The sequence below is a fragment of the Phacochoerus africanus genome, chromosome 8 (assembly GCF_016906955.1).
Source record: "Phacochoerus africanus isolate WHEZ1 chromosome 8, ROS_Pafr_v1, whole genome shotgun sequence".
In the NCBI taxonomy this organism is placed as follows: Eukaryota; Metazoa; Chordata; class Mammalia; order Artiodactyla; family Suidae; genus Phacochoerus; species Phacochoerus africanus.
This window is the reverse complement of record NC_062551.1, coordinates 47,961,002-47,988,993: the sequence shown is the minus strand read 5'-3', so window position 1 is coordinate 47,988,993 and position 27,992 is coordinate 47,961,002. Positions and strand designations below refer to the sequence as shown.

General features: G+C 55.1%; 5 protein-coding genes across 6 annotated transcripts; 3 read left to right on the top strand and 2 right to left on the bottom strand.

The window, feature by feature from the left end:
• Positions 1 to 436: 436 nt before the first annotated feature.
• LOC125133687 (interferon lambda-3-like) lies at positions 437 to 1,789 on the bottom strand. Its single transcript, XM_047792112.1, has 5 exons — positions 1,592 to 1,789; positions 1,254 to 1,328; positions 824 to 967; positions 624 to 707; positions 437 to 535 (listed from the first exon to the last, which is right to left on the bottom strand). The coding sequence occupies exons 1-5, from the start codon at positions 1,787 to 1,789 to the stop codon at positions 437 to 439; spliced, it is 600 nt and encodes a 199-aa protein (XP_047648068.1).
• A 2,934-nt stretch (positions 1,790 to 4,723) lies between these two features.
• On the top strand, positions 4,724 to 6,500 carry LOC125133204 (interferon lambda-4-like). Its single transcript, XM_047791331.1, has 6 exons — positions 4,724 to 4,730; positions 5,019 to 5,197; positions 5,618 to 5,689; positions 5,784 to 5,927; positions 6,177 to 6,242; positions 6,402 to 6,500. The coding sequence occupies exons 1-6, from the start codon at positions 4,724 to 4,726 to the stop codon at positions 6,498 to 6,500; spliced, it is 567 nt and encodes a 188-aa protein (XP_047647287.1).
• Positions 6,501 to 12,362: 5,862 nt separating this feature from the next.
• Positions 12,363 to 13,715, top strand: IFNL3 (interferon lambda 3). Of its 2 annotated transcripts, none has more exons than XM_047791734.1 (5): positions 12,363 to 12,560; positions 12,824 to 12,898; positions 13,185 to 13,328; positions 13,445 to 13,528; positions 13,620 to 13,715. In XM_047791734.1, the coding sequence occupies exons 1-5, from the start codon at positions 12,363 to 12,365 to the stop codon at positions 13,713 to 13,715; spliced, it is 597 nt and encodes a 198-aa protein (XP_047647690.1). The 2 variants fall into 2 exon arrangements, with proteins under 2 accessions (XP_047647690.1, XP_047647689.1); XM_047791733.1 differs by having other exon boundaries at positions 13,617 to 13,715.
• A 7,087-nt stretch (positions 13,716 to 20,802) lies between these two features.
• SYCN (syncollin) lies at positions 20,803 to 21,324 on the top strand. The gene has a single exon (XM_047791330.1). It carries the CDS (start codon positions 20,842 to 20,844, stop codon positions 21,322 to 21,324), a length of 483 nt encoding a protein of 160 aa, XP_047647286.1. The 5' UTR covers positions 20,803 to 20,841.
• A 2,272-nt stretch (positions 21,325 to 23,596) lies between these two features.
• NCCRP1 (NCCRP1, F-box associated domain containing) lies at positions 23,597 to 27,617 on the bottom strand. Its single transcript, XM_047792868.1, has 6 exons — positions 26,338 to 27,617; positions 25,701 to 25,763; positions 25,565 to 25,616; positions 24,846 to 24,941; positions 24,309 to 24,447; positions 23,597 to 24,179 (listed from the first exon to the last, which is right to left on the bottom strand). Exons 1-6 carry the CDS (start codon positions 26,720 to 26,722, stop codon positions 24,039 to 24,041), a joined length of 876 nt encoding a protein of 291 aa, XP_047648824.1. The 5' UTR covers positions 26,723 to 27,617; the 3' UTR covers positions 23,597 to 24,038.
• Between the last annotated feature and the right edge of the window lie 375 nt (positions 27,618 to 27,992).

Sequence of the window (27,992 nt, the reverse complement as noted above, 5' to 3'; positions counted from 1 at the left end):
GAAGGGGATCCCTCCCAGAGCCCCCCAAACCCTCCCACCAGCCACACTTTGACTCAGCCTTGTGAGACCACCGCAGGGGAACTAGCCCCGTCCACCCGGACCTCTGCCCCACAGCACCCTGAGACAAGGAATCTGCGCTGTGTTAAGACACTCCTCTGGCCAGCGATCGTTATGGCAGCAGAACAAAACCAACACACACACACACACACACACACACACACGAGTCCCACACCACAAAGAGCATCTTTTCCTCATTGTTTATTTGCACAATTTTTATAAAAAGTAGAAAAAATAAACACTTTCTTGCAACTGAGTATGAGAATGTACACACATAAATACAAAAATAGTGATTTGGAGGCAATAAATTAAGAAGAGGGGTGCGGAAGCATAAATAACATCCAAGACGCTGGGACAGGGTGCAGGCGGGTGTCTGGGGTCAGACACACAGGTCTCCACTGGCGACACATTTCAGGTCCCGGGTGAGGAGGCGGAAGAGGTTGAACATGACAGAGGCTTCCAGGCAGCTCTGGGGCTCCTGTGGGGAGGGGGTGGCTCGGTGGCTCCGTGTCTGGGCTCCCAGCCGCCCGCCCCCAGGCATCGGCTCTCCCTCCCGGCTCACTCACCTTCTTCTGGGCCTCCTGGAGCCGGTGCAGCCAGTGGTGGAGGCGACCCCGGGGCCGGGGGCCTGCCATGGGCTGAGCTGGGACCTGTGGGCAGAGGAGGGTGGTGAGGGGGTGTGAGGCCGGGCCTGGGGCGAGGGGACACACGGGTGGTCAGAGCCCAGCCGAGGCCCGGGCCCCCCGCCTCCCCGCCGAGCACTCACACAGGCCTGGAGCTGGGCGTGGATGTGGCGTAGCGTGTGAAGGGGCTGGTCCAGGCTGCTGTGCAGGGATGAGTTCGCCAAGGAGCCCAGGACGCTGAGGGTCAGGGCCACCTCGGCCTCCAAGGCCACGGGGCGCTCCCACACCTGAGGAGGAGACAGAAGCCAGGTGAGAGCGGCGCGTGAGAGAGAGCAGGTGCGGAGCGACAGCGGAGGGGGCCAGGGGAAGGGACAGGCAGAGGCGAAAGCCAGCGCCAGGGGGGAGGCAGGGCCAGGGTGGTGCCCTGAGGGGCGGAGGTGGGGGCTCTGTCTGCTGAGGAGGCCGAGGGCCGGCCAGGCGGGGAGGGCCAGAGCCGGAGGGGCGGGGCCGGGGGGCGGGGCCAGGTGAGGGCAGGTGAGGGCAGCGGTGGGGGGCCTGGCTCTCCCAACTCACCTGCAGCTGCTTCAGGTCCCTGCTCCTGGGGAAGATGCGGGAGCTGCAGTTCCAGTCCTCCAAGAGGGACTCTTCCTAGAGGGCAAGGGCAGGTCAGCCCGCAGCAGGGGGGACGACGCAGGGCGGACCCCAGAGAGACTGGAGGCTGGCCAACGACGGCGGGAGGGGAGGTGACTCTCCAAAGGGACAGTGGAGGCAGGTGCGCCCCAGGAGGACAGGAGTCACCCCTGGGGGGAGGGCAGAGCTCGGCCCAGGGACCCCGGGACCCCGCGGGGTCGGGGCAGGAGGGGGTTGTGGGTGGAGGTTAGCCCACCGCAGGGGGGCTTGAGGAGACTCACAAAGGCATCCTTGGCCCTCTTGAAGGCCTGCAGCGCTTGTGGGGACAGAGACTTGAACTGGGCCAAGTGGCAGCCCCTTGCTCCTGGGAGGGCCCTGAGGGCTTCAGGGACAGGCACCGCTCCTGTCCTGGGCAGAGCCACCGTCATCAGCACCAGCACCAGCACCAGCACCAGCACCAGCGAGCCACCCAGGGCCATGTCTGTGCCAGGGAAGGACAGAGAGATGAGGGGATGGAGCCCATCGGGGTGGTCGGGGGGCGGGGGGGGGGGGGTGAGGGCGGGGCCCCAGGGAGCTGAGGGTCCCGCACAATGACTGAAGGCTCACCCAGCTTCCTTCCTCCTACCTGGTGTCTCTGGTCTCTGTCAGCCGGTGGAGGATCACGTGTCCTCTCTGAGGCTGAAGAGAGTCTTGGTAGGGGGCTTCGGTCTTGTCAGGCGTCTCTGACCTCAGCCTCCTGGCCTGGATCTCTGCCCGTCGCTCTGTCTCTGTGTCTCTGAACGCCAGGCTCCGTCGGAGGGCTGAGTCCTGCCTGAGCTCCATGCTGCAGCTTTTAGCCTGTGCCGATGGGCAATCCCAGCTGATGTAGGAAAAGTGAAAACCCAGCCAGAGGCTGCCACTGGCCACCAGGCGAGGCCCCAGGCTGGGAAAGCCCAGAGCAGGGCGGGGCCTGTGAGCCAGGTGAGCCGCTGAGGGAAAGAGAAACTGACAGGGAGCCAGCACAGCTCACCTCCAAGAAACGGAGCTCTGGGGACACAATCGGGGCTGGGGCAGCTTCAGCTCCACAGGTGGAGGGGGCAAGGTGGGTTCTTGTGGGACGCCCAGCCTAGATCTAGGACCGGGGTGGGGAGGGGACAGGGGGACTCCCCGTCTGCAGATACTCCTGGAGGAGGTGCTGCCAGGAAGAACCTGGAACTTTCAGGAGGGAGGCCGTTCAGGGGATGGGGAAGATCCAGGGCTGCTGCTGGGGGTGGAGGAGAGACAGACAAAACACTCACACATTAAGAGAGAAGGAAAAGAAAGAACGAGACTTTCAGGGAGGACACGCCAATGAAAAGTCAAACATTTCCCCTGGTGGCTCGGTTTGGTAAAAACTCAACTACCTAGTCCCTGTGAGGATGCGGGTTCAATCCCGGGCCTCGCTCAGTGGGTTAAGGACCCAGCGTGGCCACAGGCCGTGGCCTAGGTCACAGATGCGGCTCCGATCTGGCGTTGCTGGGACTGTGGTGTAGGGCTCAGCTGCAGCTCTGACTCAGCCCCTGGCCTGGGAATTCCATATGCCGTGAATGGGGCCAAAAGAAAGAAAGAAAGAAAGAAAAGAAACAGAAAGAAAATCCAAACATTTCTTAAAAATTAAATCCATACATCAACCAGTAAAAGAAAGTCAAAAATGAAACTCTATTTTAGGGCCATTACAAAAAAAAAAGAAAGAAAGAGGAGAACACGCGAGTTGTCCCGTCTGCAGATGACATGCTGCACCCAGAAAATCCTGATGCCACTGTCCCCACAGCCACAGAGCTCATCAGTGACTTCAACAAAGTTGCAGGATGCAAAGTCCTCATACAGAAATCTTGTGTTTTTCCACAGGCTGACAATGAACTCTCAGAAAGAGAGAGTCAGGCTACAACTGCATTTCTAATCACATGCAACAGAATAAAATACTTAGGAATACACCTACCTAAGGAGGTAAAAGACCTGCACTCAAAAATGTCTAAGACACCGATGAAAAAAACTGAAAGCAGCACAAACCAATGGCATGATAGTCCATGTTCAAGGATTGGAAAATTAATATCGTTCAAAGGATCTTATTACCCAAGACAATTCCTATCAAAACACCACTGGCATTTTTCACAGAACTAGAAAACAGGTGTTTTAATTTGTCTAGAAACACAAAAGCTGCTGAATAGTTAAAACAGGCTTAAGGAAGAAGAACAGAGCTGGAAGGATCTCGCTCCCTGACCACAGAAAGGGTATGACGTTGGCAAAAGACAGGCACACAGATCAACGGGACAGAACAGAGAGGCCACAAATAAACCCGTGCATTTATGGCCAATTATTCTACAAAAAGGGAGGCAGGGACACACAAGGGAACAAAGACCGTCTCTCCAATAAGTGGGGCTGTGAAAACCAAACGGCTACCTGTGAAAGAACGAACTCAGAACACTTTCTAACACCATCCAGAAACATAAACTCAAAGTGGATTTCTAACTGTTAGACCAGAAACCATAAAATTCCTAGCCGAGAACATAGGCAGAACACTCTGACATGTATTGCAGCAATGTTTTTTTCCCCATCTGTCTCTTAAGGCAAAGGAAACGAAATCAAAAATAAACAAATGGGACTGAATTAAACTTATAAGCTGATGCACAGCAAAGGAAACCATTGATAAAATGACAAGACAACCTACTGAATGGGAGAAAATGTTTGCCGATGATGTGACTGATAAAGGGTGACTATCTAAAATATAAAAACAGCTCCTACAACTCAACATCAGAAAAACAACCTGATGAGAAAATGGGCAGAAGAGGAGTTCCTGTCACAGCTCAGTGGGAATGAACCCGAATAGTATCCACGAGGAAGCAGATTTGATCCCTGGCCTTGCTCTGTGGTTTAAGGATCTGGCATTGTGAGCTGTGGTGTAGGTGGCAGTCGTAGCTCAGAAGACAGAATTGGATAGAGAGAAGGAGGCCCTGAATCAGATATTTAGGGGTAGTGATGGCTTGGAGATCAAGCTTTGAAGCTGGACGGTGTGTAGGTTGAACTCCCGTCTCTGCCAATTACTGACTATATATTGTGGAAAAGTCTCTTTACTGTGCCTCAGTTTTCTCATCTGTAAATTGGAGGTAGAGCAATTCCTGCAGTGTTATTTCTTTTGTGCATTAAAGGAGGGGATACATATCAGATACTCACTTTCGAAAGAAGGTGAGAGGATTCAGAAAGAGACAGAGACAAAAACTGGTGACAGAGAATTGGGTTAGAGTCATTGCTGGCACTGTTGCCCAGGAGGGTAAAGTCCTCACAGCCCTGCCTGCCCCCTCTGGGCTGATCAATGGCCAGCAATGACATTGGGAAAGCTTCACCTGCGTGGGGAAGCCCGGCTCTCATCATCCTCAGCTGGGCACTTAAAAGCCACCATGGAGGGTCAGGCACCGCTGTCACAGGTGGACACCACTCCGGACACCACTCAGGACAGTGGAAGGCAGGCCCTGCAGCAGCACGAGGCACCAAAGACACATTGCAGGTGAGAAGTGAGGGGAGAGAGAAGGTGAGGGGAGAAGGGGGGTCCCGGCCCAGCCCGTGTCTCTCCCCCTGCATGTCCTCTGCGCTTGTGCTCGGAGCGTCGGTCCCTCTGGGAGTTTAACCAGAGGCGGGGTGCTTGGGCTTGAGGGCCTTCTCCTTGGGCCCCCTGATGTCCGTCGCCTCTTGTAGGAACAGGGATGGGACCGCGTGGCACAGCCTCGGTGGCTATGGGACTGTGGGTCTTTGTGACGGCGGTCTTGGCGTTGGACCCTGACGACGTGGTGGTGCCTGGTCGCTGTGTCCTCTCTCACTACCGCTCCCTGGACCCTCAGGCGCTGGTGGCCGTCAAGGCGCTGAGGGACCACTATGTGAGTGATGTCCAGACGCCAGACCCCCAGATCCGGGCCCGACGGGTTCAGAGACCACAGTCTTGGTCCCGCGGGCGCTCAAGTCCTAGTGTGCAGCAGGAGAAATTCTCAGGGTCCAGAATAGTGACCACTGTCATCTTCCCGGCCGCCCTGGCCCTCGTGTCACACATGGCCTGGGTGCCTATCACAGAGGGGCGCCCCCTCCAGGTGGACTCGGCTCCACACCGGGGCGCAGGCTCCACCCTGGGAGCACGAGTGTGTTTCACGCCCGGCTCACGCCTTCGGAGAGCTGCCTGGTAGGGACACCTTAAGCACAAACGTCCCGGCCCGTCCTGATCCACGTCGAGCAATCCCCGATGTTCCAGAGCTTCAGGGGCCCTGGCGAGGAGGCCCAGGGTCACCCCGGCCCTTGTCCCTCAGGAGGAAGAGACGTTGAGCTGGAGGCCACGCAACTGCTCGTTCCGCTTGAGGAGGGACCCTCCGCCGCCGTCGGTGAGGCCGGAGGCCCGAGACCAGGGAGGGGTGGGGTTGGGGTGGAGGCAAGTGCAGGGCGCGGCCCCGTCTGACGCCCTCCGGGTCCCCGCAGTCCTGTGCGCGGCTCCGCCTGGTGGCCCGCGGCCTCGCCGACGCCCAGGCGGTGCTGAGCAGCCTGCCGAGCCCCGAGCTGTTCCCCGGCGTCGGCCCGACCCTGGAGCTGCTGGCGGCCGCGCGGCGGGACGTGGCGGCCTGTGTGAGTGAGGCCCTCCCTGGCCCCGCACCCCCGCCGGCTCGCGCTGGACCCTCGAGGCCCCCCACCCTCACCCCCGATTGCCCGTCTGTCCCGCTGAGCCCCGAAACGGGCGCAGGCACGACTCGCCTGGTCTCGGTGTCCCCAGCGCCGGCCTTCGCTCTGCAGCGGGGAGGCTGAGGGGCGGGGGCACGTGGCACGGGGAATCGGTTCTTCGCCTTCTTCATCACCTCGTGTTTCCTCCCCATCCAGCTGGAGCTGGTCCGGCCAGGCTCCGGGAGGAAGTCCCTGCGGCCGCCCAGGAGGCGTCACAGAGCTGTGAGTGGAGCAGGCGCCAAAGCGGTTGGACCGCAGGGGGGCGGCGTGAGGTCGAGAAGGGACGCGAGCGGGTTTGGAGCGTTGAGCGCCTGGAGGAGAATCTCTCTCGGGAAGGAGATTCCTGACCCAGCCGCGCTCTGCCTCCTTCCCGGGCTCCAGGACTCGCCTCGATGCCACGAAGCCACCGTCATCTTCAACCTGCTGCGCCTGCTCGCGTGGGACCTGCGGCTGGTGGCGCATTCGGGGCCTTGTCTGTGACCCCGCCGCGGCTGCGCGGGGACCCGAAGCTCTGAGGATGCCTGGCTGCGGGCGCCGCCCTGCTGCGTTGCCCAGAGGACCAGGCGGATCTTTCAGCCTCCCTGCCTGCACCGGTGCCAGAGGCGCCCTTTTCCCAAGGACCAGAAGGAGTTCCCCTCAAGCAGTGACATTCACGTGGGATGCATTGCCCTACCATCTTCCAGAGCCGGGCCTGGCAGGCAAAGAATGCAGTCCGTGTCTGCCTTGTCACTGACCACCGCTTACCTGGAGCAGTTTCTACTTTTGTGGTTCCAGGAACCCCTTGTCCCATGACAGGTTCCAACCCCAGCTTGGAACCTTCGGTGGCCGCTTTGAGATGCCTTGAATATGGGACGCTTTCCACTGGGGAGGGCTGCATAGTGAAAGGGCCCAAAGTCCTTCTGTTCAGTGGCTTTTGAATTCCGTTACTTGCATGGTATTGTTCTTGTGAAGTTCCTGTGTATATCTGCTATTCTGTCTTCTGATGTTAATTTATTGCCAGTTATTAAATATTTTTTGTATTTGCATTGGTTCTTCCCCTGTGATCATTTTGAGGGGGGCTGTTCAGCACCAAATGCTCAGACAGGGAAATCAGGTGACCTGAGTTTCAGTTTTGCCCCTGCCACTTAATTGTCCCAGATCTGGGCAAATGGCTTCTCTCCCGGCGGGCCTCAGTTTACTCATCTATGGCATGGCATCATTGCCCTTGCCTTGCAGTGAGTAATACACATTGAAGTAGTATTTCTGAAGCTGCCAGCATTCCAGTTACAAAGTGGACTTAGTAAATGGTCTCCATGAAATGATCATACACATAAAAGCACAAACAAGTGCACTTTTAAAATTGTCCGAATCTGTGGATGGCCAATCTTTGGGGCTACCTGCAAAGCCTGTTTTCTCAAGGTCACACAATTAGGAAGTGTCAGAGCCAGGTCTGAACCCCAGAGTCTTTAGCTCTAGATTCCTTGCGCCTAACCAGTTGCCTGCACTTCTTTTGTAAGAGAAACAGAAGGGTATTGAGGGATTTTGAGATAATGGGTCAATTTTCAGGGGTCAATTTTTGCAATGTCTCCTCCCCTGAGGTGAGGCTCCTGCAATTGACAGAAATTGACCAGGACACTGATAGGTGACTTGGGCACATCCCTGCTGTTGGTTTGGAAACATTATGGAAGGGGCTCAAACTGTTCCCAGCTGAGGGCTTCTGTCCACCCTCTTCCAGGAATTATGAATGAGGTAAAGACAGGACGGGGGAATTGTCAAAAAGACCTGGACACCTCCTGTCCAAGAAGCCTGTCAGCTCCAGGTCCAGGAGTTCCAGCTGCACCAAGACGGGAGAGTGTAGCATTTCTTGGTTAGGAGTTCCCCTTGTGGCTCAGCAGGTTAAGAACTCGAGTAGTGTCCATGAGGATACAGGTTCAATCTCTGGCCTCGCTCAGTGGGTTAAAGGGTCTGGCATTGCAGTGAGCTGCAGTGTAGGTCACAGAGGTGGCTCAGATCTGGTGTTGCTGGTAAAACTCGCCTGAAATCCTATTTGCTGTTATTTGCTGTGTGACCTTGGGCAAGTCTCTTAACCTCTCTGAGTCCCTGCAGTTTCCTCTGTACTTGAAATGTAGGCAAAGCTCAGGATGTCCTTGGTGCTATCATTGGTATTCAGAACCACATTGTGGCAAAGCCTCTGAGACAGGGCGAGACAGAGCCACGCTCACAAAGGAGGGGGCTGTCTCTGTTTTCCTTTTGCACTGACTGTTCCCTTTTTGTGGAAGGCTCTCCCTCCGATCTCCCCCTAGCTCCCTCCCTCACTTCCTTTAGGTCTTTCCTCAAATGTCATTTCATTACTTCATTTACTGGAAACCTCCTCTCCCACTTTGTTCTCATCCCTGCTTCCTTTCTTTCATTTTCAGTTACCTGATGTCACACACACCACATGCCTCACTCCCCTGTCCCATGCTATCCGGTTCTCCTCTCCAGTACAAAGCTCCATGAAGGATGGTTTTATGTCTTTTTTTTCCAGTGCTGAGTTTCTGGCACCTTGATGAAGATCTGACCCAAAGTGGGGAGTGAATAAAGCTTTAAAATCAAGTTAGTGGAGTTCCCCCATAGCCTGGAAGTCAGGGGTTAGGGGTTGTTGCTGCTGTGGCTTGGGTTCAGTCCCTGGTCTGGGAGCTTCTGTATGCAGGCAGGAGCTGCCCACTCCCCTGAAAAAAGGTTTCCTCCTCGAGCCTTGCTCATTTCAGTTAAAAAAGTTTTTTAATTTTTTGGGAAAAAAAAAAAAACCTTTTCCCCAGGCATGTGGAAGTTCCTGGCCAGGAACAGAACCGGAGCCACGGCAGTACCCAGAGCCACAGTAATGACAACATTCGATCCTTAACCCACTAGGGTACCAGAGAACTCCAATTCACAAATTTTAAAGGCTAATCTCCTTTGATAATCATCTTGAAATATTGGCTATATTCCTCATGCTGTACAATAGATCCTGTAGCTTCTTTCTTTTATAGCGGTTTGTACCTCTCGATGCCCTACACCTACCTGTCCTTCCCCTCCCTCTCTCCACCAGGAACCACTGCTTTGTTCTCTGTATCTGTGAGTCTGTTTCATTTTTACAAAAATTTTGTTGAAGTACAGTTGATTTACAACGTTGTATTAATTTCTGCTGTATAATTATACATATATTCTTTTTCATATTCTTTTCTCATGGTTTATCACAGGACATTGAATATAGTTCCCAGTTCTTTTTTGTTACATTCACTGGTTTGTTAATTATCTATCTATCTATCTATCTATCTATCTATCTATCTATCTATCTATCTATCATGGCCTCACTCAGAGCTTATGGAAGTTCCCAGGCCAGGGATTGAATCCAAGCTGCTGCCCCAGCTGCCACAACACTGGATCCTTTAACCCACTGCACGGGCTGGGCATCACACTCCAGACTCGGCCTTGACCTTGCTGCAGTAGTCGGATATTAGCCCAGGGTGCCATAGCAGGAACTCCTGTTTTATTTTTGGATTCTATGTATAAGTGATGTCGAAGAGTGATTTTATTACTCTGACTTATTTCACATAGTCTAACATCAGGTCTACCTATTTTACTGCGAATGGCAAAATTTCTATCTTTTTATGGCTGAGTAGTATTCCACTGTGTGTGTGTGTGTGTGTGTATGTACATGCTTTTGTTTTCCTTGGATTTGTATCCAGGAGTAGAATTGCTGGATGATATGGTAGTTCTATTTTTACTTTTTGAAGAACCTCCATGCTGTTCTCCACAGTGGCTGCACCAATTTACATTCCCACCAATAGTGTACCAGGGGTCCCTTTTCTCCACTTCCTCACCAACATTTGTTATCTGTGGTCCTAGGCTAGGGGTCGAATCAGAGCTGCCGCTGCCAGCCTACGCCACAGCCTACGCCACAGCCACAGCCACGTGGGATCCAAGCTTCCGCATTTTTCTGATGATTAGTGACGTGAGTATCTTTTGTACCTGTTGGCCATACATAGGTCTTCTTTGGGAAAATGTCGATTTGGGTTTTCTGCCCATTTTCTCATCAGGTTGTTTTTCTGATGTTGAGTTGTAGGAGCTGTTTTTATATTTTAGATAGTCACCCTTTATCAGTCACATCATCGGCAAACATTTTCTCCCATTCAGTAGGTTGTCTTGTCATTTTATCAATGGTTTCCTTTGCTGTGCATCAGCTTATAAGTTTAATTCAGTCCCATTTGTTTATTTTTGATTTCGTTTCCTTTGCCTTAAGAGACAGATGGGGAAAAAAACATTGCTGCAATACATGTCAGAGTGTTCTGCCTATGTTCTCGGCTAGGAATTTTATGGTTTCTGGTCTAACAGTTAGAAATCCACTTTGAGTTTATGTTTCTGGATGGTGTTAGAAAGTGTTCTGAGTTCGTTCTTTCACAGGTAGCCGTTTGGTTTTCACAGCCCCACTTATTGGAGAGACGGTCTTTGTTCCCTTGTGTGTCCCTGCCTCCCTTTTTGTAGAATAATTGGCCATAAATGCACGGGTTTATTTGTGGCCTCTCTGTTCTGTCCCGTTGATCTGTGTGCCTGTCTTTTGCCAACGTCATACCCTTTCTGTGGTCAGGGAGCGAGATCCTTCCAGCTCTGTTCTTCTTCCTTAAGCCTGTTTTAACTATTCAGCAGCTTTTGTGTTTCTAGACAAATTAAAACACCTGTTTTCTAGTTCTGTGAAAAATGCCAGTGGTGTTTTGATAGGAATTGTCTTGGGTAATAAGATCCTTTGAACGATATTAATTTTCCAATCCTTGAACATGGACTATCATGCCATTGGTTTGTGCTGCTTTCAGTTTTTTTCATCGGTGTCTTAGACATTTTTGAGTGCAGGTCTTTTACCTCCTTAGGTAGGTGTATTCCTAAGTATTTTATTCTGTTGCATGTGATTAGAAATGCAGTTGTAGCCTGACTCTCTCTTTCTGAGAGTTCATTGTCAGCCTGTGGAAAAACACAAGATTTCTGTATGAGGACTTTGCATCCTGCAACTTTGTTGAAGTCACTGATGAGCTCTGTGGCTGTGGGGACAGTGGCATCAGGATTTTCTGGGTGCAGCATGTCATCTGCAGACGGGACAACTCGCGTGTTCTCCTCTTTCTTTCTTTTTTTTTTGTAATGGCCCTAAAATAGAGTTTCATTTTTGACTTTCTTTTACTGGTTGATGTATGGATTTAATTTTTAAGAAATGTTTGGATTTTCTTTCTGTTTCTTTTCTTTCTTTCTTTCTTTCTTTTGGCCCCATTCACGGCATATGGAATTCCCAGGCCAGGGGCTGAGTCAGAGCTGCAGCTGAGCCCTACACCACAGTCCCAGCAACGCCAGATCGGAGCCGCATCTGTGACCTAGGCCACGGCCTGTGGCCACGCTGGGTCCTTAACCCACTGAGCGAGGCCCGGGATTGAACCCGCATCCTCACAGGGACTAGGTAGTTGAGTTTTTACCAAACCGAGCCACCAGGGGAAATGTTTGACTTTTCATTGGCGTGTCCTCCCTGAAAGTCTCGTTCTTTCTTTTCCTTCTCTCTTAATGTGTGAGTGTTTTGTCTGTCTCTCCTCCACCCCCAGCAGCAGCCCTGGATCTTCCCCATCCCCTGAACGGCCTCCCTCCTGAAAGTTCCAGGTTCTTCCTGGCAGCACCTCCTCCAGGAGTATCTGCAGACGGGGAGTCCCCCTGTCCCCTCCCCACCCCGGTCCTAGATCTAGGCTGGGCGTCCCACAAGAACCCACCTTGCCCCCTCCACCTGTGGAGCTGAAGCTGCCCCAGCCCCGATTGTGTCCCCAGAGCTCCGTTTCTTGGAGGTGAGCTGTGCTGGCTCCCTGTCAGTTTCTCTTTCCCTCAGCGGCTCACCTGGCTCACAGGCCCCGCCCTGCTCTGGGCTTTCCCAGCCTGGGGCCTCGCCTGGTGGCCAGTGGCAGCCTCTGGCTGGGTTTTCACTTTTCCTACATCAGCTGGGATTGCCCATCGGCACAGGCTAAAAGCTGCAGCATGGAGCTCAGGCAGGACTCAGCCCTCCGACGGAGCCTGGCGTTCAGAGACACAGAGACAGAGCGACGGGCAGAGATCCAGGCCAGGAGGCTGAGGTCAGAGACGCCTGACAAGACCGAAGCCCCCTACCAAGACTCTCTTCAGCCTCAGAGAGGACACGTGATCCTCCACCGGCTGACAGAGACCAGAGACACCAGGTAGGAGGAAGGAAGCTGGGTGAGCCTTCAGTCATTGTGCGGGACCCTCAGCTCCCTGGGGCCCCGCCCTCACCCCCCCCCCCCGCCCCCCGACCACCCCGATGGGCTCCATCCCCTCATCTCTCTGTCCTTCCCTGGCACAGACATGGCCCTGGGTGGCTCGCTGGTGCTGGTGCTGGTGCTGGTGCTGGTGCTGATGACGGTGGCTCTGCCCAGGACAGGAGCGGTGCCTGTCCCTGAAGCCCTCAGGGCCCTCCCAGGAGCAAGGGGCTGCCACTTGGCCCAGTTCAAGTCTCTGTCCCCACAAGCGCTGCAGGCCTTCAAGAGGGCCAAGGATGCCTTTGTGAGTCTCCTCAAGCCCCCCTGCGGTGGGCTAACCTCCACCCACAACCCCCTCCTGCCCCGACCCCGCGGGGTCCCGGGGTCCCTGGGCCGAGCTCTGCCCTCCCCCCAGGGGTGACTCCTGTCCTCCTGGGGCGCACCTGCCTCCACTGTCCCTTTGGAGAGTCACCTCCCCTCCCGCCGTCGTTGGCCAGCCTCCAGTCTCTCTGGGGTCCGCCCTGCGTCGTCCCCCCTGCTGCGGGCTGACCTGCCCTTGCCCTCTAGGAAGAGTCCCTCTTGGAGGACTGGAACTGCAGCTCCCGCATCTTCCCCAGGAGCAGGGACCTGAAGCAGCTGCAGGTGAGTTGGGAGAGCCAGGCCCCCCACCGCTGCCCTCACCTGCCCTCACCTGGCCCCGCCCCCCGGCCCCGCCCCTCCGGCTCTGGCCCTCCCCGCCTGGCCGGCCCTCGGCCTCCTCAGCAGACAGAGCCCCCACCTCCGCCCCTCAGGGCACCACCCTGGCCCTGCCTCCCCCCTGGCGCTGGCTTTCGCCTCTGCCTGTCCCTTCCCCTGGCCCCCTCCGCTGTCGCTCCGCACCTGCTCTCTCTCACGCGCCGCTCTCACCTGGCTTCTGTCTCCTCCTCAGGTGTGGGAGCGCCCCGTGGCCTTGGAGGCCGAGGTGGCCCTGACCCTCAGCGTCCTGGGCTCCTTGGCGAACTCATCCCTGCACAGCAGCCTGGACCAGCCCCTTCACACGCTACGCCACATCCACGCCCAGCTCCAGGCCTGTGTGAGTGCTCGGCGGGGAGGCGGGGGGCCCGGGCCTCGGCTGGGCTCTGACCACCCGTGTGTCCCCTCGCCCCAGGCCCGGCCTCACACCCCCTCACCACCCTCCTCTGCCCACAGGTCCCAGCTCAGCCCATGGCAGGCCCCCGGCCCCGGGGTCGCCTCCACCACTGGCTGCACCGGCTCCAGGAGGCCCAGAAGAAGGTGAGTGAGCCGGGAGGGAGAGCCGATGCCTGGGGGCGGGCGGCTGGGAGCCCAGACACGGAGCCACCGAGCCACCCCCTCCCCACAGGAGCCCCAGAGCTGCCTGGAAGCCTCTGTCATGTTCAACCTCTTCCGCCTCCTCACCCGGGACCTGAAATGTGTCGCCAGTGGAGACCTGTGTGTCTGACCCCAGACACCCGCCTGCACCCTGTCCCAGCGTCTTGGATGTTATTTATGCTTCCGCACCCCTCTTCTTAATTTATTGCCTCCAAATCACTATTTTTGTATTTATGTGTGTACATTCTCATACTCAGTTGCAAGAAAGTGTTTATTTTTTCTACTTTTTATAAAAATTGTGCAAATAAACAATGAGGAAAAGATGCTCTTTGTGGTGTGGGACTCGTGTGTGTGTGTGTGTGTGTGTGTGTGTGTTGGTTTTGTTCTGCTGCCATAACGATCGCTGGCCAGAGGAGTGTCTTAACACAGCGCAGATTCCTTGTCTCAGGGTGCTGTGGGGCAGAGGTCCGGGTGGACGGGGCTAGTTCCCCTGCGGTGGTCTCACAAGGCTGAGTCAAAGTGTGGCTGGTGGGAGGGTTTGGGGGGCTCTGGGAGGGATCCCCTTCCACACTCAGATCAGACAGAAGGAAGAAATCTAAGCTCTTCATCCTTCCTTGATCTTCTCAAATGTCCTCCCTACCCTCCAGAACCACACACATTTAGCCTCCTTAACTGTGACAAGATAGGTTCTCCTAATGGCTAAGCCCAGGGGACACAGGGTTTTCAGTTACTTGCCAACTCGCAGTCAAGAGTCCTGGTGACTGAACCCGGGCCTGCTTTCTGTATGGAAACAGCCTCCTAGAAAACAGCAGAGTCCTTTTTTTTTTTTTTTTTTTGGTCTTGGTTTTGGGGTGGTACTCATGGCATCTGGAGGTTGCCAGGCGAGGGGTTGAATTGGAGCTACAGCCTCCAGCCTACACCACAGCCACAGCCACGAGGGATCCGAGCCTCGTCTGCGACCTCCGCCACAGCTCATGGCAACACCGGATCCTTAACCCACCGAGCGAGGCCAGGATGACCTTGCGTCCTCTTGGATGCCAGTCAGATTCCTTAACAGCTGAGCCACAACGGGAACTCCCCAGCATTTACTCTTTTATGTAAGTATTTGTGAGGTTGCATCTGTCCCTGCACTAGTCACTGGAGTTACAGCGATGATGAGACAGACCCTTTCTTGTCCTTATGGAGTTTCAGACAGTCTTCTTTCTCCTTTAAGATCTAACTAGATCACGGGGGACGGATGGATTGGGAGCTTGGGTTTGGCATCTGCACACTCTTGCACGTGGTGTGGTGGTCAACGGAGCCCTGCTCTATAACGCAGGGAACTCTGCTCAATAATCTGTGGTAACCTATCTGGGGATGGAGATCTATCAGCACAACTGAGTCACTTTGCTGTACAGCAGAAATTAACACGACATTGCAAATCACCTCTACTTCAATAAAACTTTTTGAAAAGATATCCAACTAGAATCGTCGCTCCCTCTGAGAGGGCTCATTGGCCCCACCAGGAAGTCCCATTCGCCTTCTTCCTACACACTTCTTTTTTTCGTTTTCCAGTTTTTCCGGGGTGAGGGAGGGGGTTTGGGGTGTGTGATAACTCGTGGACATTCCTCTGATTGGTGGGTGGTGAGGGAATTAGGACCTTCTGGTTCCCACTGGTCTGGGGTCGACTGGGTTGTGAGCAGCGTCCAGTTCACTTCTTCCCCCCGGTGGGGGTTTCCGTCTCTGCAAAACAGCTCCACAGACCTGTCTCAAAACACCTACAGCTGGAGGTCCCGTCGTGGCGCAGGGGTTAACCAATCCGACTAGGAAACATGAGGTTGTGGGTTTGATCCCTGGCCTCTCTCAGCGGGCTAAGGATCCGGCGTTGCCGTGAGCTGTGGCATAGGTCACAGACGCGGCTCGGATGCCGAGTTGCCGTGGCTGTGGCGTAGGCCAGTGGCTACAGCTCCAATTCCACCCCTAGCCTGGGAACCTCCATATGCTGCAGGTGGGGCCCTAAAATGATGGGAAAAAAAAAAAAAAGGAATTATATAGAGGGAGTTCCCGTCATGGTGCAGTGGAACCGAGTCTGACTAGGAACCATTAGGTTGAGGGTTCGATCCCTGACCTCGCTTAGTGGGTTAAGGATCCGGTGTTGCCATGAGCTGTGGTGCAGCTCGCAGATGCATCTTGGATCTGGTGTTGCTGTGGTTGTGGTGTATAGGCTGACTGCTGTAGCTCTGATTAGACCCGTAGCCTGGGAACCTCCTTATGCCGGTGTAGCCCCCCCCAAAAAAGAATTATGTAGAAATAGGAGTTCCCATCATGGCTTGGGGAAATGAAACTGACTAGTGTCTATGAGGACGCAGGTTCGATCCCTGGCCTTGCTTAGTGGGTTAAGGATCCTGTGTTGCCATGAGCTGTGGTGCAGATCGCACACTTGGCTTGGATCCTGCTTTGCTGTGGCTGGGGTGTAGGCCGGCAGCTACAGCTCCGATTAGACCCCTAGCCTGGGACCGGCCCCAGAAAAGGCAAGACAAAAAAAAAAAAAAAAAGAATTACGTAGAAATGATCCTCCCCCCAAAAAATGATCCCAGTCAGAAGTGTAATCCTTTCCAGTGATCCAGTGTGCATTTAAATACTGATCTGAATATTTTCCTGTATTTATGCAATAGATTTAGCATTTTCACTTAAATTTTGTGTCACCTATAATGTTATTTATGTTCAGATTCTAGCCTGATTGAGACAATAACTTTTTTTTTCTTCTAGTGGCAGTTTCACATGTGTACCAATCTCCTCTTTTATGGTCTGATGAAAAATGTCAAATCAAGGTGTGAGGTCTAAAAAAAGGATTTTTTTCCTATTGTACAAATCAAAATACATTGGTGGATGGTTTTTAAAAAACCTGCTGTTCTTCCCACTGCATTCCCAGAGTCCTTTGCGATGCCCCTGTTATAACTCTTTTCACATTGTGTTTGAATTAGTGACTTATCATCTGACTTTTCCTCAAGGGCAGGACATTCTTCCATTTGAAAAAAAAAAAAAAAGCAAGGAGATGTTTGTTTTTTGACAGTCTGTCCAGTGTGCCCTATTACTAGTGAGGAAATCCTCTCTGGATGAAGATGCCTGGGGGGGGGGGTCCTTGCCTGGGCGTGGCAGTCGTGCACGTGGGGTTTTGAGATTTCCTGGGTAGGAGGGTGGGAGTGGTCGAGGACTGCGGGTTGTGGGGTTGTGGGGGATGGTGGGTGTGGGATTCTGCTGGGGGGGTGTTGTCTGAGGCCGGGTTCCTCTGGGGCTGTGTATGAAGCACGTGTCCACACTTGATGCGTGCAGTCTTCTAGAATCCACCAACGAGAATTGGTGATTAGCAGTGGTCACCAGTGTCACTGTGTGAAGGGGTGTCCCGACCCCCCCGCCCATGTGTGTGTTCCCGGATTAGGGACTCGGTGCCCATGCCCCGGGTCCCCGTGGGTTCTCTCTGACGCGGGCTTGTGTGCTGTGGCCCAGTGGGTCCTGTGCTCCTGTCCTGGGTCTGCCTCCCTTTCAGGGTCTCCTCATTTCCCAGGTCGCTCACCGTGTGTGAAGCTCACGGCCCTCCTGGGTGGCGGGGGCTCAAGGTGACTGTGGTCCATCCCCGAGTCTGCTGGCCCTGGCAGAGCCGGGAGGGTGGGACTCTGTGTCCCCGAGGTTAAGGTGGCCTGCTGGGAAGTTAGCAGCTGCAGATTAGATTTCACAGGGTCCTGAGAGAAAGGAGGGAGAAGGATCCAGGTGGGGCTGGGGGCGGGGCTGGGCCAGGTCCAGGATCTCAGAATCATTATGAGAATAGAGTTCCCATGGTGGCTCAGCGGAATCCAACCCGACAAGGACCTGTGAAGACGTGGGTTCAATCCCTGGCCTCAATCATTGGGTTACGGATTAGGCATTGCCGTGAGCTGTGGTATAGGTCGCAGATGCGGCTCGGATCCTGCGTTGCTGTGGCTGTGGTGTAGGCCAGCAGTTGCAGCTCCATCTCCACCCCTAGCCTGGGAACCTCCATATGCCGCAGGCGCAGCCCTAAAAAGACAAAAAAAAAAAAAAAAAGAAGTCCTGGAGTTCCAGTCCTGGCTCAGTGGTTAACAAATCCGACTAGGAACTATGAGGTTGCGAGTTCGATCCCTGGGCTCACTCAGCGGGTTAAGGACACGGCGCTGCCGTGAGCCGTGGTGTAGGTCACAGACGTGACTCGGATCTGGCGTTGCTGTGGCTGTGGTGTAGGCCGGCAGTTGTAGCTCCATTTAGACCCCTAGCCTGGGAACCTCCATATGCTGCAGGTGTGGCTGTAAAAAGCAAAAAGCAAAAAAGAAAAGAATTCGTAAGAGCTCCCGTTTATTGAGCACATACCATGTGCCAGGCACTATAAGTCATGCTTTATATTTATACTGTTTTTATATTATATTTTCACTGTTATTTATAAGTATATTTATACCATAGTATTTATCACAATTAACTATATTTATAAATAATTATGTGAATTTTTCCTAATTTTTTTGTCTGTGCCTGTGGCATGCAGAAGTTCTGGGGCCAGGGATCGAACCCGCCCCACAGCAGTAACAATGTTGGATCCTTAACTCACTGAGCCACTAGGGAACTCTGTTCCCAATGTGTTTTAATGATATTCTATTTACATAGTAATTTTATCATGTATACATTACTATTTATTTAGTAATTTTATTATAGTTTTTCTATTGCTATTATCCTTTTCTATTACCCTGTGGAAGGTAGGAGGAAGTTCAGAGAGGTGAGTTCACTTGCCCAAGGTCACTCAGCAAGGGGACAGAGTCAAAATTTGAACCTAGTTCCAAGTGTCTCCAGCCTTTGGCTCACAACAACTGCATGACCCTGGCCAAGGTGGAAGACAGCATGTGGGGGACCAGGAGGGAGGAAGGTGAGCTGAGCGGCTGTGGATAACAGCAAATTGCTGTTGGTGTCTTGTTGTGCTGGTCTATGTTTACTGAGCCCTTACTGTGTGCCAGGCACCATGCTAAGAGCTTTCATGATAATAATGCGGCAAATGCTCATATGGCACTTAGCAAGGGCCCTACTTTAAGTGCTGTTACGTGGGTTGATTCATTTACTCCTTACACTGGCATCCTGAGCTGGATACAGGCGGCCTTAAGGTGGAATCACATGGGAAAGCTTGTGGAGGATCTGGGATCCGGCTCCAGGCGGTTAGGCTCCGAAGGCCTAGTATCCCTATTATTCCTTGGACTCTTCACAACTCTCCTAGAGTGTACGAAGACATTTTACCCATTTTACAGATGAGGAAACTGAGGCCCAGACTTGGAATCACCCACACAGCCACAAACTTGAACCACTGTCTGATTAGCTCATCCACACCTCTGACCCTGTTCTCATTTGGCAGGAGGCCAGGAGCTCCAGAGAGCCTCGGAAGGGCCTTGGCCTGACTCCCAGATGCCAGGGGCCCCATCTCTCCCTTCCCAGTCTCCCTAACCTTCTTGTGCAGTTCCTTAAATTTGCCTTTGGTTTGTACCATTTCTGCCTGCCGATAAGTAAGCACTCATAGCAGTTTACAAGAATGGTCTATTTCCCTCTATGTTAGGTTTTTGTTTGTTCGTTGCTGTAAAAAGGTTTAAGGTTCTTTGGTTGTTTGGGTTTGTTTGTTTGTTTGTTTTTGCCACACCCATAGCTTGCAGAAGTTCCCTGGGCCAGGGAATGAACCCTTGCCACCTGCACCCATCCCTGCAGTGCCAATGCTGGATTCATAGCCCACTGTGCCACAGGAGACCTCCCAAAAGGTTTAAATTTTACACAGTTCCACAGGTTCTTTGTTTAATTCAGAGATGCAAGATTTCCAATCTTGGTGAAGAGAATGTCCCAGGAGTTCCATGGCACAGTGGGTTAAGGATCCCACTGTGAGCCCAGGTCGCAGCTGTGGCTCAGATTCCATCTCTGGCTCAGGAACTTCCATAAGCCTCAGGTGCGGCTGATAAAGAAAAATAAAATATCCCAGCTATTTGGGAGTGGGAATGGGGTGGGGGAGGTTGGCAGCGTCCTCTTTCCTCCGTCTCCGTCTCCTTGGCTTGGTTCTTCTTATGGGGTGGGGGTGGGGGGGTTATTTGACATTTTCTTATCAATCTGTAAGGCTAATTTTACTCTGTCCAAAGTGTTGCAAGTTCTTCCCCAAGCCTTTTGTACATTGCCTTGTGATGTTTTTGTTTGCTGTTTTTTTTTTTTTTTGGTCTTTTTGCTATTTCTTGGGCCACTCCCACGGCATATGGAGGTTCCCAGGCTAGGGGTCAAATCGGAGCTGTAACCACCGGCCTATGCCAGAGCCACAGCAACTCGGGATCCGAGCCGTGTCTGCAACCTACACCACAGCTCACGGCAACGTCGGATCGTTAACCCACTGAGCAAGGGCAGGGATCGAACCTGCGACCTCATGGTTCCTAGTCGGATTTGTTAACCACTGCGCCACAACGGGAACTCCCCTGTTTGCTGTTTTTTAGGGCCTCACCTGTGGCATATGGAAGTTTCCAGGCTAGGGGTCCAATTGAAACTCCAGCTGCTGGCCTACACCACAGCCACAGCAAGGCGGGATCCCAGCAGGTCTGCCACTTATACCAAGCTCACAGGCAACGCAGGATCCCCTGGATCCCAGACTCATTGGGTGAGACTGGGGATCCAACCTGCACCCTCATGAATACTAGTCGGGTTTGTTATAGCCGAGCCACAATGGGAACTCCCTAGGTTTTGCTATGCAAGTACGTCTAATATCTCAGCCTGGCTTAGGACGCTCTCCTCCTGGGGAGGCAGGGCTCCCCCTCTCCATCTCCTCTGCTCCCCTCCCTTCCCTTCCCCTCCAGCGTCTCTATCTCCGATTTTCATTTCACAAGGTCCTGCCTCCGAGGAAGGGGACCTGCCCAGCCCGGAGGCCCAGCACCCTTCCCTCCTTTGGGCCTCTCTGTATTTGGAAGCAGGTGATTCCATTCCTCGTCCATGTTTAAGAGCTCCTCCTATCTGTACCTATTAACCTACGCTACCCTCTGCATTACAAGCCTCTGGTCCCGTTACGTGCCACATGAAGTCCGAAGCTGCTGAGTTTTTACCAATACGTCTGTATTCATCGGTTTGGGTTTCCAACCTAAGTGAGGAAGGGCTCTCGGTTCCTGGGGGAGGGGCGCCCTCCCCACCCCTCCCCAAGCCCGTATCTCGCAGCTTCTCTCTTCCCACGGATCCGGAGCATAAAAGGCGTGGGTGCGCGGCCCCGCAGTATCACCATGTCCCCGCTGAGCCGACTGCTGCTGGCCCTGGCCCTGGCGGCGGTCCCCGGCATCCAAGGCGCCTGCCCCGCGCCCGCCGATCTCAAGAACGAGGACGGGACGCGCACGTGCGCCAAGCTCTACGACAAGAGCGACCCCTACTACGACAACTGCTGCGGCGGCGCCGAGCTGTCGGTACAGCCGGGCACGGACCTGCCCTACTTGCCCTCTGATTGGACGAACGTCATCTCGTCGCTCGTAGTGGCCCAGCGCTGCGAGCTCACCGTGTGGTCCATCCGCGGCAAGGCCGGCAACACCCGCAAGTTCTCGGCCGGCTCCTACCCGCGCCTGGAAGAGTACCGCCGCGGCATCTTCGGCGACTGGTCCAACTCCATCTCCTCGCTCTACTGCAGGTGCCCGCCCGCCCCAGAGCCCGCACATCCTCCTCCCAAGTGCCCAACCCCTGCATCTGAGCCCCAGCCCCACCCCCCAGACCTCTGAGCCTCTGACTGGAAATGGGCGTCCTCAGAACCAGTCCTGGAGTTCCCGTCACGGCGCAGTGGTTAACGAATCCGACTAGGAACCATGAAGTTGCGGGTTCGATCCCTGCCCTTGCTCAGTGGGTTAAGGGTCCCGCGTTGCTGTGGTGTGGGTCGCAGACGCGGCTGGGATCCCGCGTTGCTGTGGCTCTGGCGTAGGCCGGCGGCTGTAGCTCCGATTCGACCCCTAGCCTGGGAACCTCCAAATGCCGCGGGTGCAGCCCTAGGAAAGGCAAAAAAAAAAAACAACAAAAAAAAAAACAAAAAAAAAAACAACAACCAGTCCTGGAGGTACCCCCTTCTCACCCCACCCCCAAGCCCACGCCCCTGGATTCTGGACCCGACCCTGGGATTCTCAGACTCAGAAGCTGATCCATTCCTCTAGCCTCCATCCTGGGAGCGCCCCCTCCAATCTTCCTGAGGTGTCCCCCCCCAGCACAGTGGCACTCTCCAGGGAGGGCAGACTAACTCTGGAGTCCCCGCTTGGGGACGGGGAGCCATCAACCCTCTCATCTTGAAGGCCTCTGGACCAAAGCCAGTCCTCCCACCTTCCCCTAGATCATCAGACCCAAGGCTGGGACTCCCAGATTCTAAACTTGACCTGGACTTCAATACCCCAGACCTAATTCTGGGGACAGCCTATGCATCATACTCCACTCTCCTAGACCCTCTAGATCAGCCTTGGCCTCAGAGTCCCTATTAAGGTCCTGAAGACTCCAAACCCAACTTCGGAGGCCCCTGGGCCCCTGGACTCACATATCCAGGCTCACCAAGCCTGGGGCCCTGGCCAGAGCGCCCTGTAAAGCCAGCCTACCTGCCCCTCCACCCTGAAGAGCCCCAGCTCCCAGGCCAGGACGCCTGAGACCAACCAGAACTTGGAGACCGACCCCAGTCCCCCCAGCCTATCTCGGGCTTCCAGACCCCTCTGCACCTTACATCTCTGAGGCCCTGGCACCTCCGGGGTCATGATTTTTGATTCTGTTGCAGTTGCTACTGATACCCTAGAGGTGCCTCATCTCCATCCTCCACGATGTGCTGAGGCCCGCACCGGGCCTTGTCTGTGGGATCTGCTGAAGGCCCTGAGACCCAGAAAGAGAACTTTCCGCTCGCCCCCACCCTGCCTTCCCTGTAATACAGCCCTTGTAAAAATTGTCCCTGTCTGCCGTCTACTTGTGCTTGGGATTCAAGTCGACACAGATGCAGGTCGGGAGGTAGGAGAGAGCAGGCATGCCTGGGACAATGCCGTGGATGGGGACACATCCATGGACCCTGACTTGGACTTAGGTGTCCACACATGTGCACTCCCAGGACAGGCAATGGTCCTGCTGGCTGATGGGTAAAGGCTGAAATGCTTCCCAGACTTTTTGGTGGAGAGCCTTTCTCTGACTGCCCCTCAGCTGTTCAGCTCGCCAGAGACCTCGGGACTCCCTCAGGTTTCATGCACAGGACAGAAGGAGGACTTCAAGGACGCTGGGTCTGTTTTGTGATCCGGCCAACAGCCCAGGACCTATGGGTTGGTAAATACATTCAATGCTCCCCCTCCCAACACACAGAGAACGCTTTTGTTCTAATTTGCATATTTCTGAAAATTCAAATGTGCAATTTACTTCTCCCAAGGATAAGGGCCCTTGATGGATACCTGAGTTTAGGGGCTTTGGGGGAGCGAGAAGAGAAATGAGGGATCTTGCAGGGAGAGAAGTAGGGAGCCAGCTCCTGGGGATGATAACTGAGGCTTGGAGGAAGGGAACTGGGGAGATTCTGAGAATTAAGAGATGTGGGGAGTTCCTGTTGTGGCTCAGTGATAATGAACTCAACTAGTACCCATGAGGACATGAGTTCAATCCCTGGCCTCAGTCAGTGGGTCGGGGATCCAGGATTGCTGTGAGCTGTGCAGGTCGCAGATGCAGCTTGGATCCTGAGTTGCTGTGGTGTTGGCTTGCAGCTGCATCTCCAATATCACCCCTAGCCTGGGAACTTCCATATGCCATGGGTGCCACCCTATAAAGACACACGCAAAAAGAGAGAGGGAGATGTGGGAGAAGAGGAAAGCAGAGATGCTCTGAGACTATAAATTGGGGCTGCTGTGAAGAGATCAGAGGTGCAGGGAGGTGCACAAGGTTCAGGGCCTGTGAGGTGCTGGAAGATGAAGGATTCAAGGATGTGCGAGTGGGGAATGAACTCGGGGAAGTTCTAAGGCGCAAACACCAGGAAAACAGCATCCTTGAGCACACGTATTTATTCATTCAGTCGACAAAGATTTATTGAGCTCCTACTATCTGTGAAGCACTGACTCAGGAAGAAGTGGCCAATGCCCTCAGGGAGCTCAGAGAGTGCAGGGAAAATGCCAGAGAGTCAGAGAGTCCAAGATGCATGACGATGTCAAAAAGAGAAACCAAAGCCCAGGCAGGCTTAAGGGGTGGGGGAGGTGGTACATGACCCAGGAGCAGCTGAGGGGTCGTGACGGTGTGGAGAGGGCGGGGAGGTGCCAAGAGAACATAGTGGAGCTTAAGGGTCAAGGAGGGGCTCAGGGTCAGGGCCTTCCAGGGTCAGGGAGCTGTTCTGGGGTTGGAGAGATGCTAAGACATCAGAAGTGGCCAAGGAACATGAAGATGCTAAGGGAGGTGTCAAGGGCTGGGTGGATGAGACAAGGGATCAGAACGGGCTGGGATCGGCCAGTCACTCCCGGAATTGCACAGACACAGAAGAGTCGGTCGCCCTGGTCCGCCGCAGCCCACCACGCTCCATCCGGTTCTTGGTCTTGTGCAGGAAGTGGACAAAGCGGACGCCGGGGCCATAGTGGCGGAAGACGTGGGACACCTGGGGCAGCACCGGGAGCAGGAGGAAGACGTCCTTAGCAGGGGCCCATAAACCCTGCCGTCCACCCTCCTCCCTCTGTCTTGGGACAGGAACACACGTGTGGATCGCAGCCAGGATCGGGAGTCTCACCTGGACCCAGCGGCCCGGGGGGCCTCTCCCAGAGGTCCGGGGAGCCACGTGGTGCTGGGCGATGACTGTGCGGCGGTCAGCTGCCAGCAGCCAGACATGCAGCTCATACACACATGTGTCCAGCTGGCTGTCCTCATACCTGGGGGTGGAGACTAGGTCTACAGCCTCGACCGAAGCCCCAGCCTCCTAGGCCCAACCCCTGGCCCATCGCCATTCAACACACCCTCGCTGGCACCTGCTCTGTGCACCAGGGCTGGGTGGTGCTGGCAACACAGCAGTGACCAAAGCAGCCCCACGCCCTGCCCTCATGGGTTTCATGGTCCAGTCGGGAAGGCAGACATGCCACCAGGCAGTGACAACCAGGAACAGTCAGGGCCAGGCTGGGAGAAATACAGGCAATGGAGCAGAATGCATCTGACCCAGCTTGGGGGTGGGGAGGGCTGGGTCCTGCAGAGGCAGGAGGGTCTCGGGGAGGATGAGGTGAGGCGTGCATGTGCGCAACCTGGCTGGGCAGGCGGGTGGGGCGGGGGCACGCACCAGTCCATGACAGTGATGTGTGGCTGCTCATCATCCAGTAGCTCCTCCCACAGGCCCTCGGCCAGAAGGTCCACACACTGCTGCTTCACTGTCCAGCTGCGAGGGAGCGCACAGGGGAGGCGGGGTCTGCCACCTGCTGGGATTCTCCAGCATCCCCCAGGGTGGCCTGCCCCAGGAAGCAGGCCACCCTGATCACTGCGCCCTCCCAGTGATGTCAAGGGCACTGGCCTTTGGGCGCTGAAAGCTCACTCAGAACCTCACAATCTCGGTTCCCCACCAGCTCCTTGGAGGGTGATGCGTTTTGAACCCTGTGTTGCAGACGGGGAAACTGAGGCTCGCCAAGAGAAGTGATGTGCCAAGATCAAGCAGCAAAGAAGTAGCGGAGCTGGGATTCCAGCTGCATGTGACTCCGAGCCCCTAAGTTACGCCATTTCCCCCGCTGTGCAGAAGCAGGGCTTGGTTTAATGGAGGATAGCTGGTGACCTGGCTGACTCTCCCTCCCATGGAAAGAGGCTGAACACAGGAACAATATTAACGGATCTTTATTGACCACCTACTATGTGCCAGCTCCTCCTAGCTAGACCCTATGCCTTGAGTTTTATGGACATTCTCTCTTATGACTAATCCTGTTTACAGTGCAGGAGGCTGAGGTTCAAAGAGGCAAAAGAGTTTTTCTCGGTCCCACAGCAAGGAAAGCCACGCAGGCCCTGGCCACTTACCTGAGGTTCTGTTGGAGCTTCTCAGTCCTAATGTGCCACCCGCGGAAATTGCCTGGCGGGCGGAGGAGCAAAGGATTAGAATGTGGCCCTTCTCCAGGAAAACCCCCTCCTCACCAGGCTGCCACCAAACCCTTACCGAGCGTCTCCAGAGGCTGCTGGGTGGGACCAGTAGGGGGCGCAGGCTCATAAATGTTGATGCCTGAAAGGCGCAGGGAAGGAGAGCCTCAGGCAGGGCAGAAGCTGCCCTCCTTCCTCATGCTCCCCTCTCCCTACCCCCAGAGCTCGACTGGAAGAGCAGGCATCAGTGCCCTGCCTGCCAGGCCAGAGCAGCCTGACACGGATGAGTGAGTCAGGACCCGGGGAGAGCCCTGAGTATGTCCTGAGAGCAGAGGGACAATGCTCAGAGGGGCTTGGCATTGTGGTGATGCAGAGGGACAGAGAGAAGCCCCAAGAGAGGCGAAATATTGGCAGAGGGGGAGAGGGAGAGGCACAGTGTGAGCCAGAGAGACCCGGGGAGAGTAGACAGATACAGACGGAAACAGAGACACAGGAGGGACAGAGACACAAGGAGACAGAGGCACAATGATGGAAAAAGACGGAGAGGGATGTAGAGAAATAAAGAGGCAAAGTCAAGGATGGAGAAATAGAAGAGGGAGACAAGGAAACGGATGGAAAGAAGAGACAGACGGTCTGAGAGCGCGAGCCTAGGGGGAGAAGGCGGAGACGTGGCGAACTCCCGGCGGCTCCTGTCTCGCGAGGACCCCGTCGCGCACCTTCGGGGTTGGGCGAGCGCAGCAGGTTGCGGTACAGCGGCCGCCGGAGGAAGAGCAGCTTCCAAGTGAGGCGCGGGGGCAGCTCCAGGCTCCCGCCCGGCGGCGCCCACTCCTGCAGCAGCAGCTGCCGTGCGTAGGCTTCGGTCGGCTGATCGAGCGTGGGGAGCTCGGGGGTCTCGGGGGCCGCGGGCGCCAGCGGCGACGGGGGTGGCGGCGGCGACGGCGGCTCCTGGGGGCTCGCGGGCTCGTCCGCCTCCATCCCGCCGCCAAGCGCCTGTGGGTCCCGCACCTCCTCCATCCGTCGGGTCTGGGCAACTGTCCCGGCTCCTCCGCCAGGCTCGGGGTTAACCCGGGGCGGGAGAGGGCGGAGCCCGTCGACTGGCATTTCGGAGAGGGGTGTGTTGGGGGACGGATCGGGGCCCCCGGGCCCTCCTCCCTCAGGCCCGGGAGTCCAGGGCCCAGCCCCTCCTTCTCTCTGAAGGCAGGAGTCCAGCCCCGGACCTGTTCCGTTTCCCAAGCCTCCTGCCCCAATTTCCCAGGGCCGCTGAGGATCCAGACACCAGCCCCGGGAGAGGGGTGTGACACAGGCACTAATGCCAGGGCTCTTGCTCTCTAATGAGGCCCATCCACCTCGTTAAGATCCCGCATGGCCGAATTAGAGGTTCATTAATGAAGCCCCCTCTTTCTCCCCACCCCCACTCTCAGCTAGGCGGTGGGGGTGGGAGGAGAAGCTCTGCCTCTGCTACTTCCTTCTCCTCCGCCCTCACCTGGGACCCAACCTTGGGATCCTGATGTTTCCTGTTCCGGAAACCTAGTGGGGAGGGGGAGGGGCAGTGGAGGACAGAGAGAGACCTGGAGCCAGAGATGGGGCCTCGCAGAGATGCCAGACCCCAGGGAGACCCGGAGACAGCATCGGAACAGGAAGCGGCAACCCCACCTGGGTAACAGGGTGCCTGGCGCCCCTTTCTGGGGCTGCCAAAGCCGCCAGCCTCGGAGGTCATAGGGAGTTTGGGGTGAGGGCTGGAGCGATGGTGGGGGCAGGAGGTCGGGGTGCGGTGCAATGGAAATGGTCTGGCGGAGGAACCTGTAGGGCCAGATGCCCATGGCCACATCCTGCCCAGGCCACATCCCACACTCTGCCCAGGTAAGCACAGGCAGAGTTCCACATGGGTTACTGGTAACAAGCACCACAATAAGTGCTTTCTGCTTGCTGGGTCCTGTCCCAAGTGCTTACAGGTTCATTTCATCCGCTAATGGGGTCGGAGGGGTGGTGTGTGGTTTAAGGATGAAGTTGCAGAGTTCCTGTCCTGGTGCAGCATAAACGCATCGGACTAGGAACCATGAGGTTGCAGGTTCAATCCCTGGCCTTGCTCGGCGGGTTATGGCTCTGGTGTGGGTTAGGGTGTGGTGTAGGTCACAGACTTGGGTCGGCTGGCATTGCTGTGGCTCTGGCGTAGGCTGGCAGGTGTAGCTCTGATTCAACTCCTAGCCTGGGAACCTCCATATGCCACAGGTGTGGCCCTAAAAAGCAAAAAAAAAAAAAGACGTGTTGCTACTGTTAAGGACCTTTTTATAGATAAAGGAAAGATAATATTGAATGTGTGTGGAGTTGGGTTCCATCCCCATGAGCTCCAGCACCGGTGTGACTGCACACC

Bases quoted from the DNA above. Each gene is read 5' to 3' on its own strand.
- LOC125133687 (XM_047792112.1), bottom strand. From the start codon at position 1,789: ATGGCCCTGGGTGGCTCGCTGGTGCTGGTGCTGGTGCTGGTGCTGGTG. The intron at 968-1,253 runs GTGAGTTGGGAG...TCTCCTCCTCAG, and splicing joins GGGACCTGAAGCAGCTGCAG to GTGTGGGAGCGCCCCGTGGC. The intron at 536-623 runs GTGAGTGAGCCG...CCCTCCCCACAG, and splicing joins TCCAGGAGGCCCAGAAGAAG to GAGCCCCAGAGCTGCCTGGA.
- LOC125133204 (XM_047791331.1), top strand. The intron at 5,690-5,783 runs GTGAGGCCGGAG...GGGTCCCCGCAG, and splicing joins GGGACCCTCCGCCGCCGTCG to TCCTGTGCGCGGCTCCGCCT. The intron at 5,928-6,176 runs GTGAGTGAGGCC...CTCCCCATCCAG, and splicing joins GGCGGGACGTGGCGGCCTGT to CTGGAGCTGGTCCGGCCAGG.
- IFNL3 (XM_047791733.1), top strand. From the start codon at position 12,363: ATGGCCCTGGGTGGCTCGCTGGTGCTGGTGCTGGTGCTGGTGCTGGTG. The intron at 12,561-12,823 runs GTGAGTCTCCTC...CTTGCCCTCTAG, and splicing joins AGAGGGCCAAGGATGCCTTT to GAAGAGTCCCTCTTGGAGGA. The intron at 12,899-13,184 runs GTGAGTTGGGAG...TCTCCTCCTCAG, and splicing joins GGGACCTGAAGCAGCTGCAG to GTGTGGGAGCGCCCCGTGGC.
- SYCN (XM_047791330.1), top strand. From the start codon at position 20,842: ATGTCCCCGCTGAGCCGACTGCTGCTGGCCCTGGCCCTGGCGGCGGTC.
- NCCRP1 (XM_047792868.1), bottom strand. From the start codon at position 26,722: ATGCCAGTCGACGGGCTCCGCCCTCTCCCGCCCCGGGTTAACCCCGAG. The intron at 25,617-25,700 runs GTAAGGGTTTGG...TCCGCCCGCCAG, and splicing joins GCAGCCTCTGGAGACGCTCG to GCAATTTCCGCGGGTGGCAC. The intron at 24,180-24,308 runs GTGAGACTCCCG...GTGCTGCCCCAG, and splicing joins CCCCGGGCCGCTGGGTCCAG to GTGTCCCACGTCTTCCGCCA.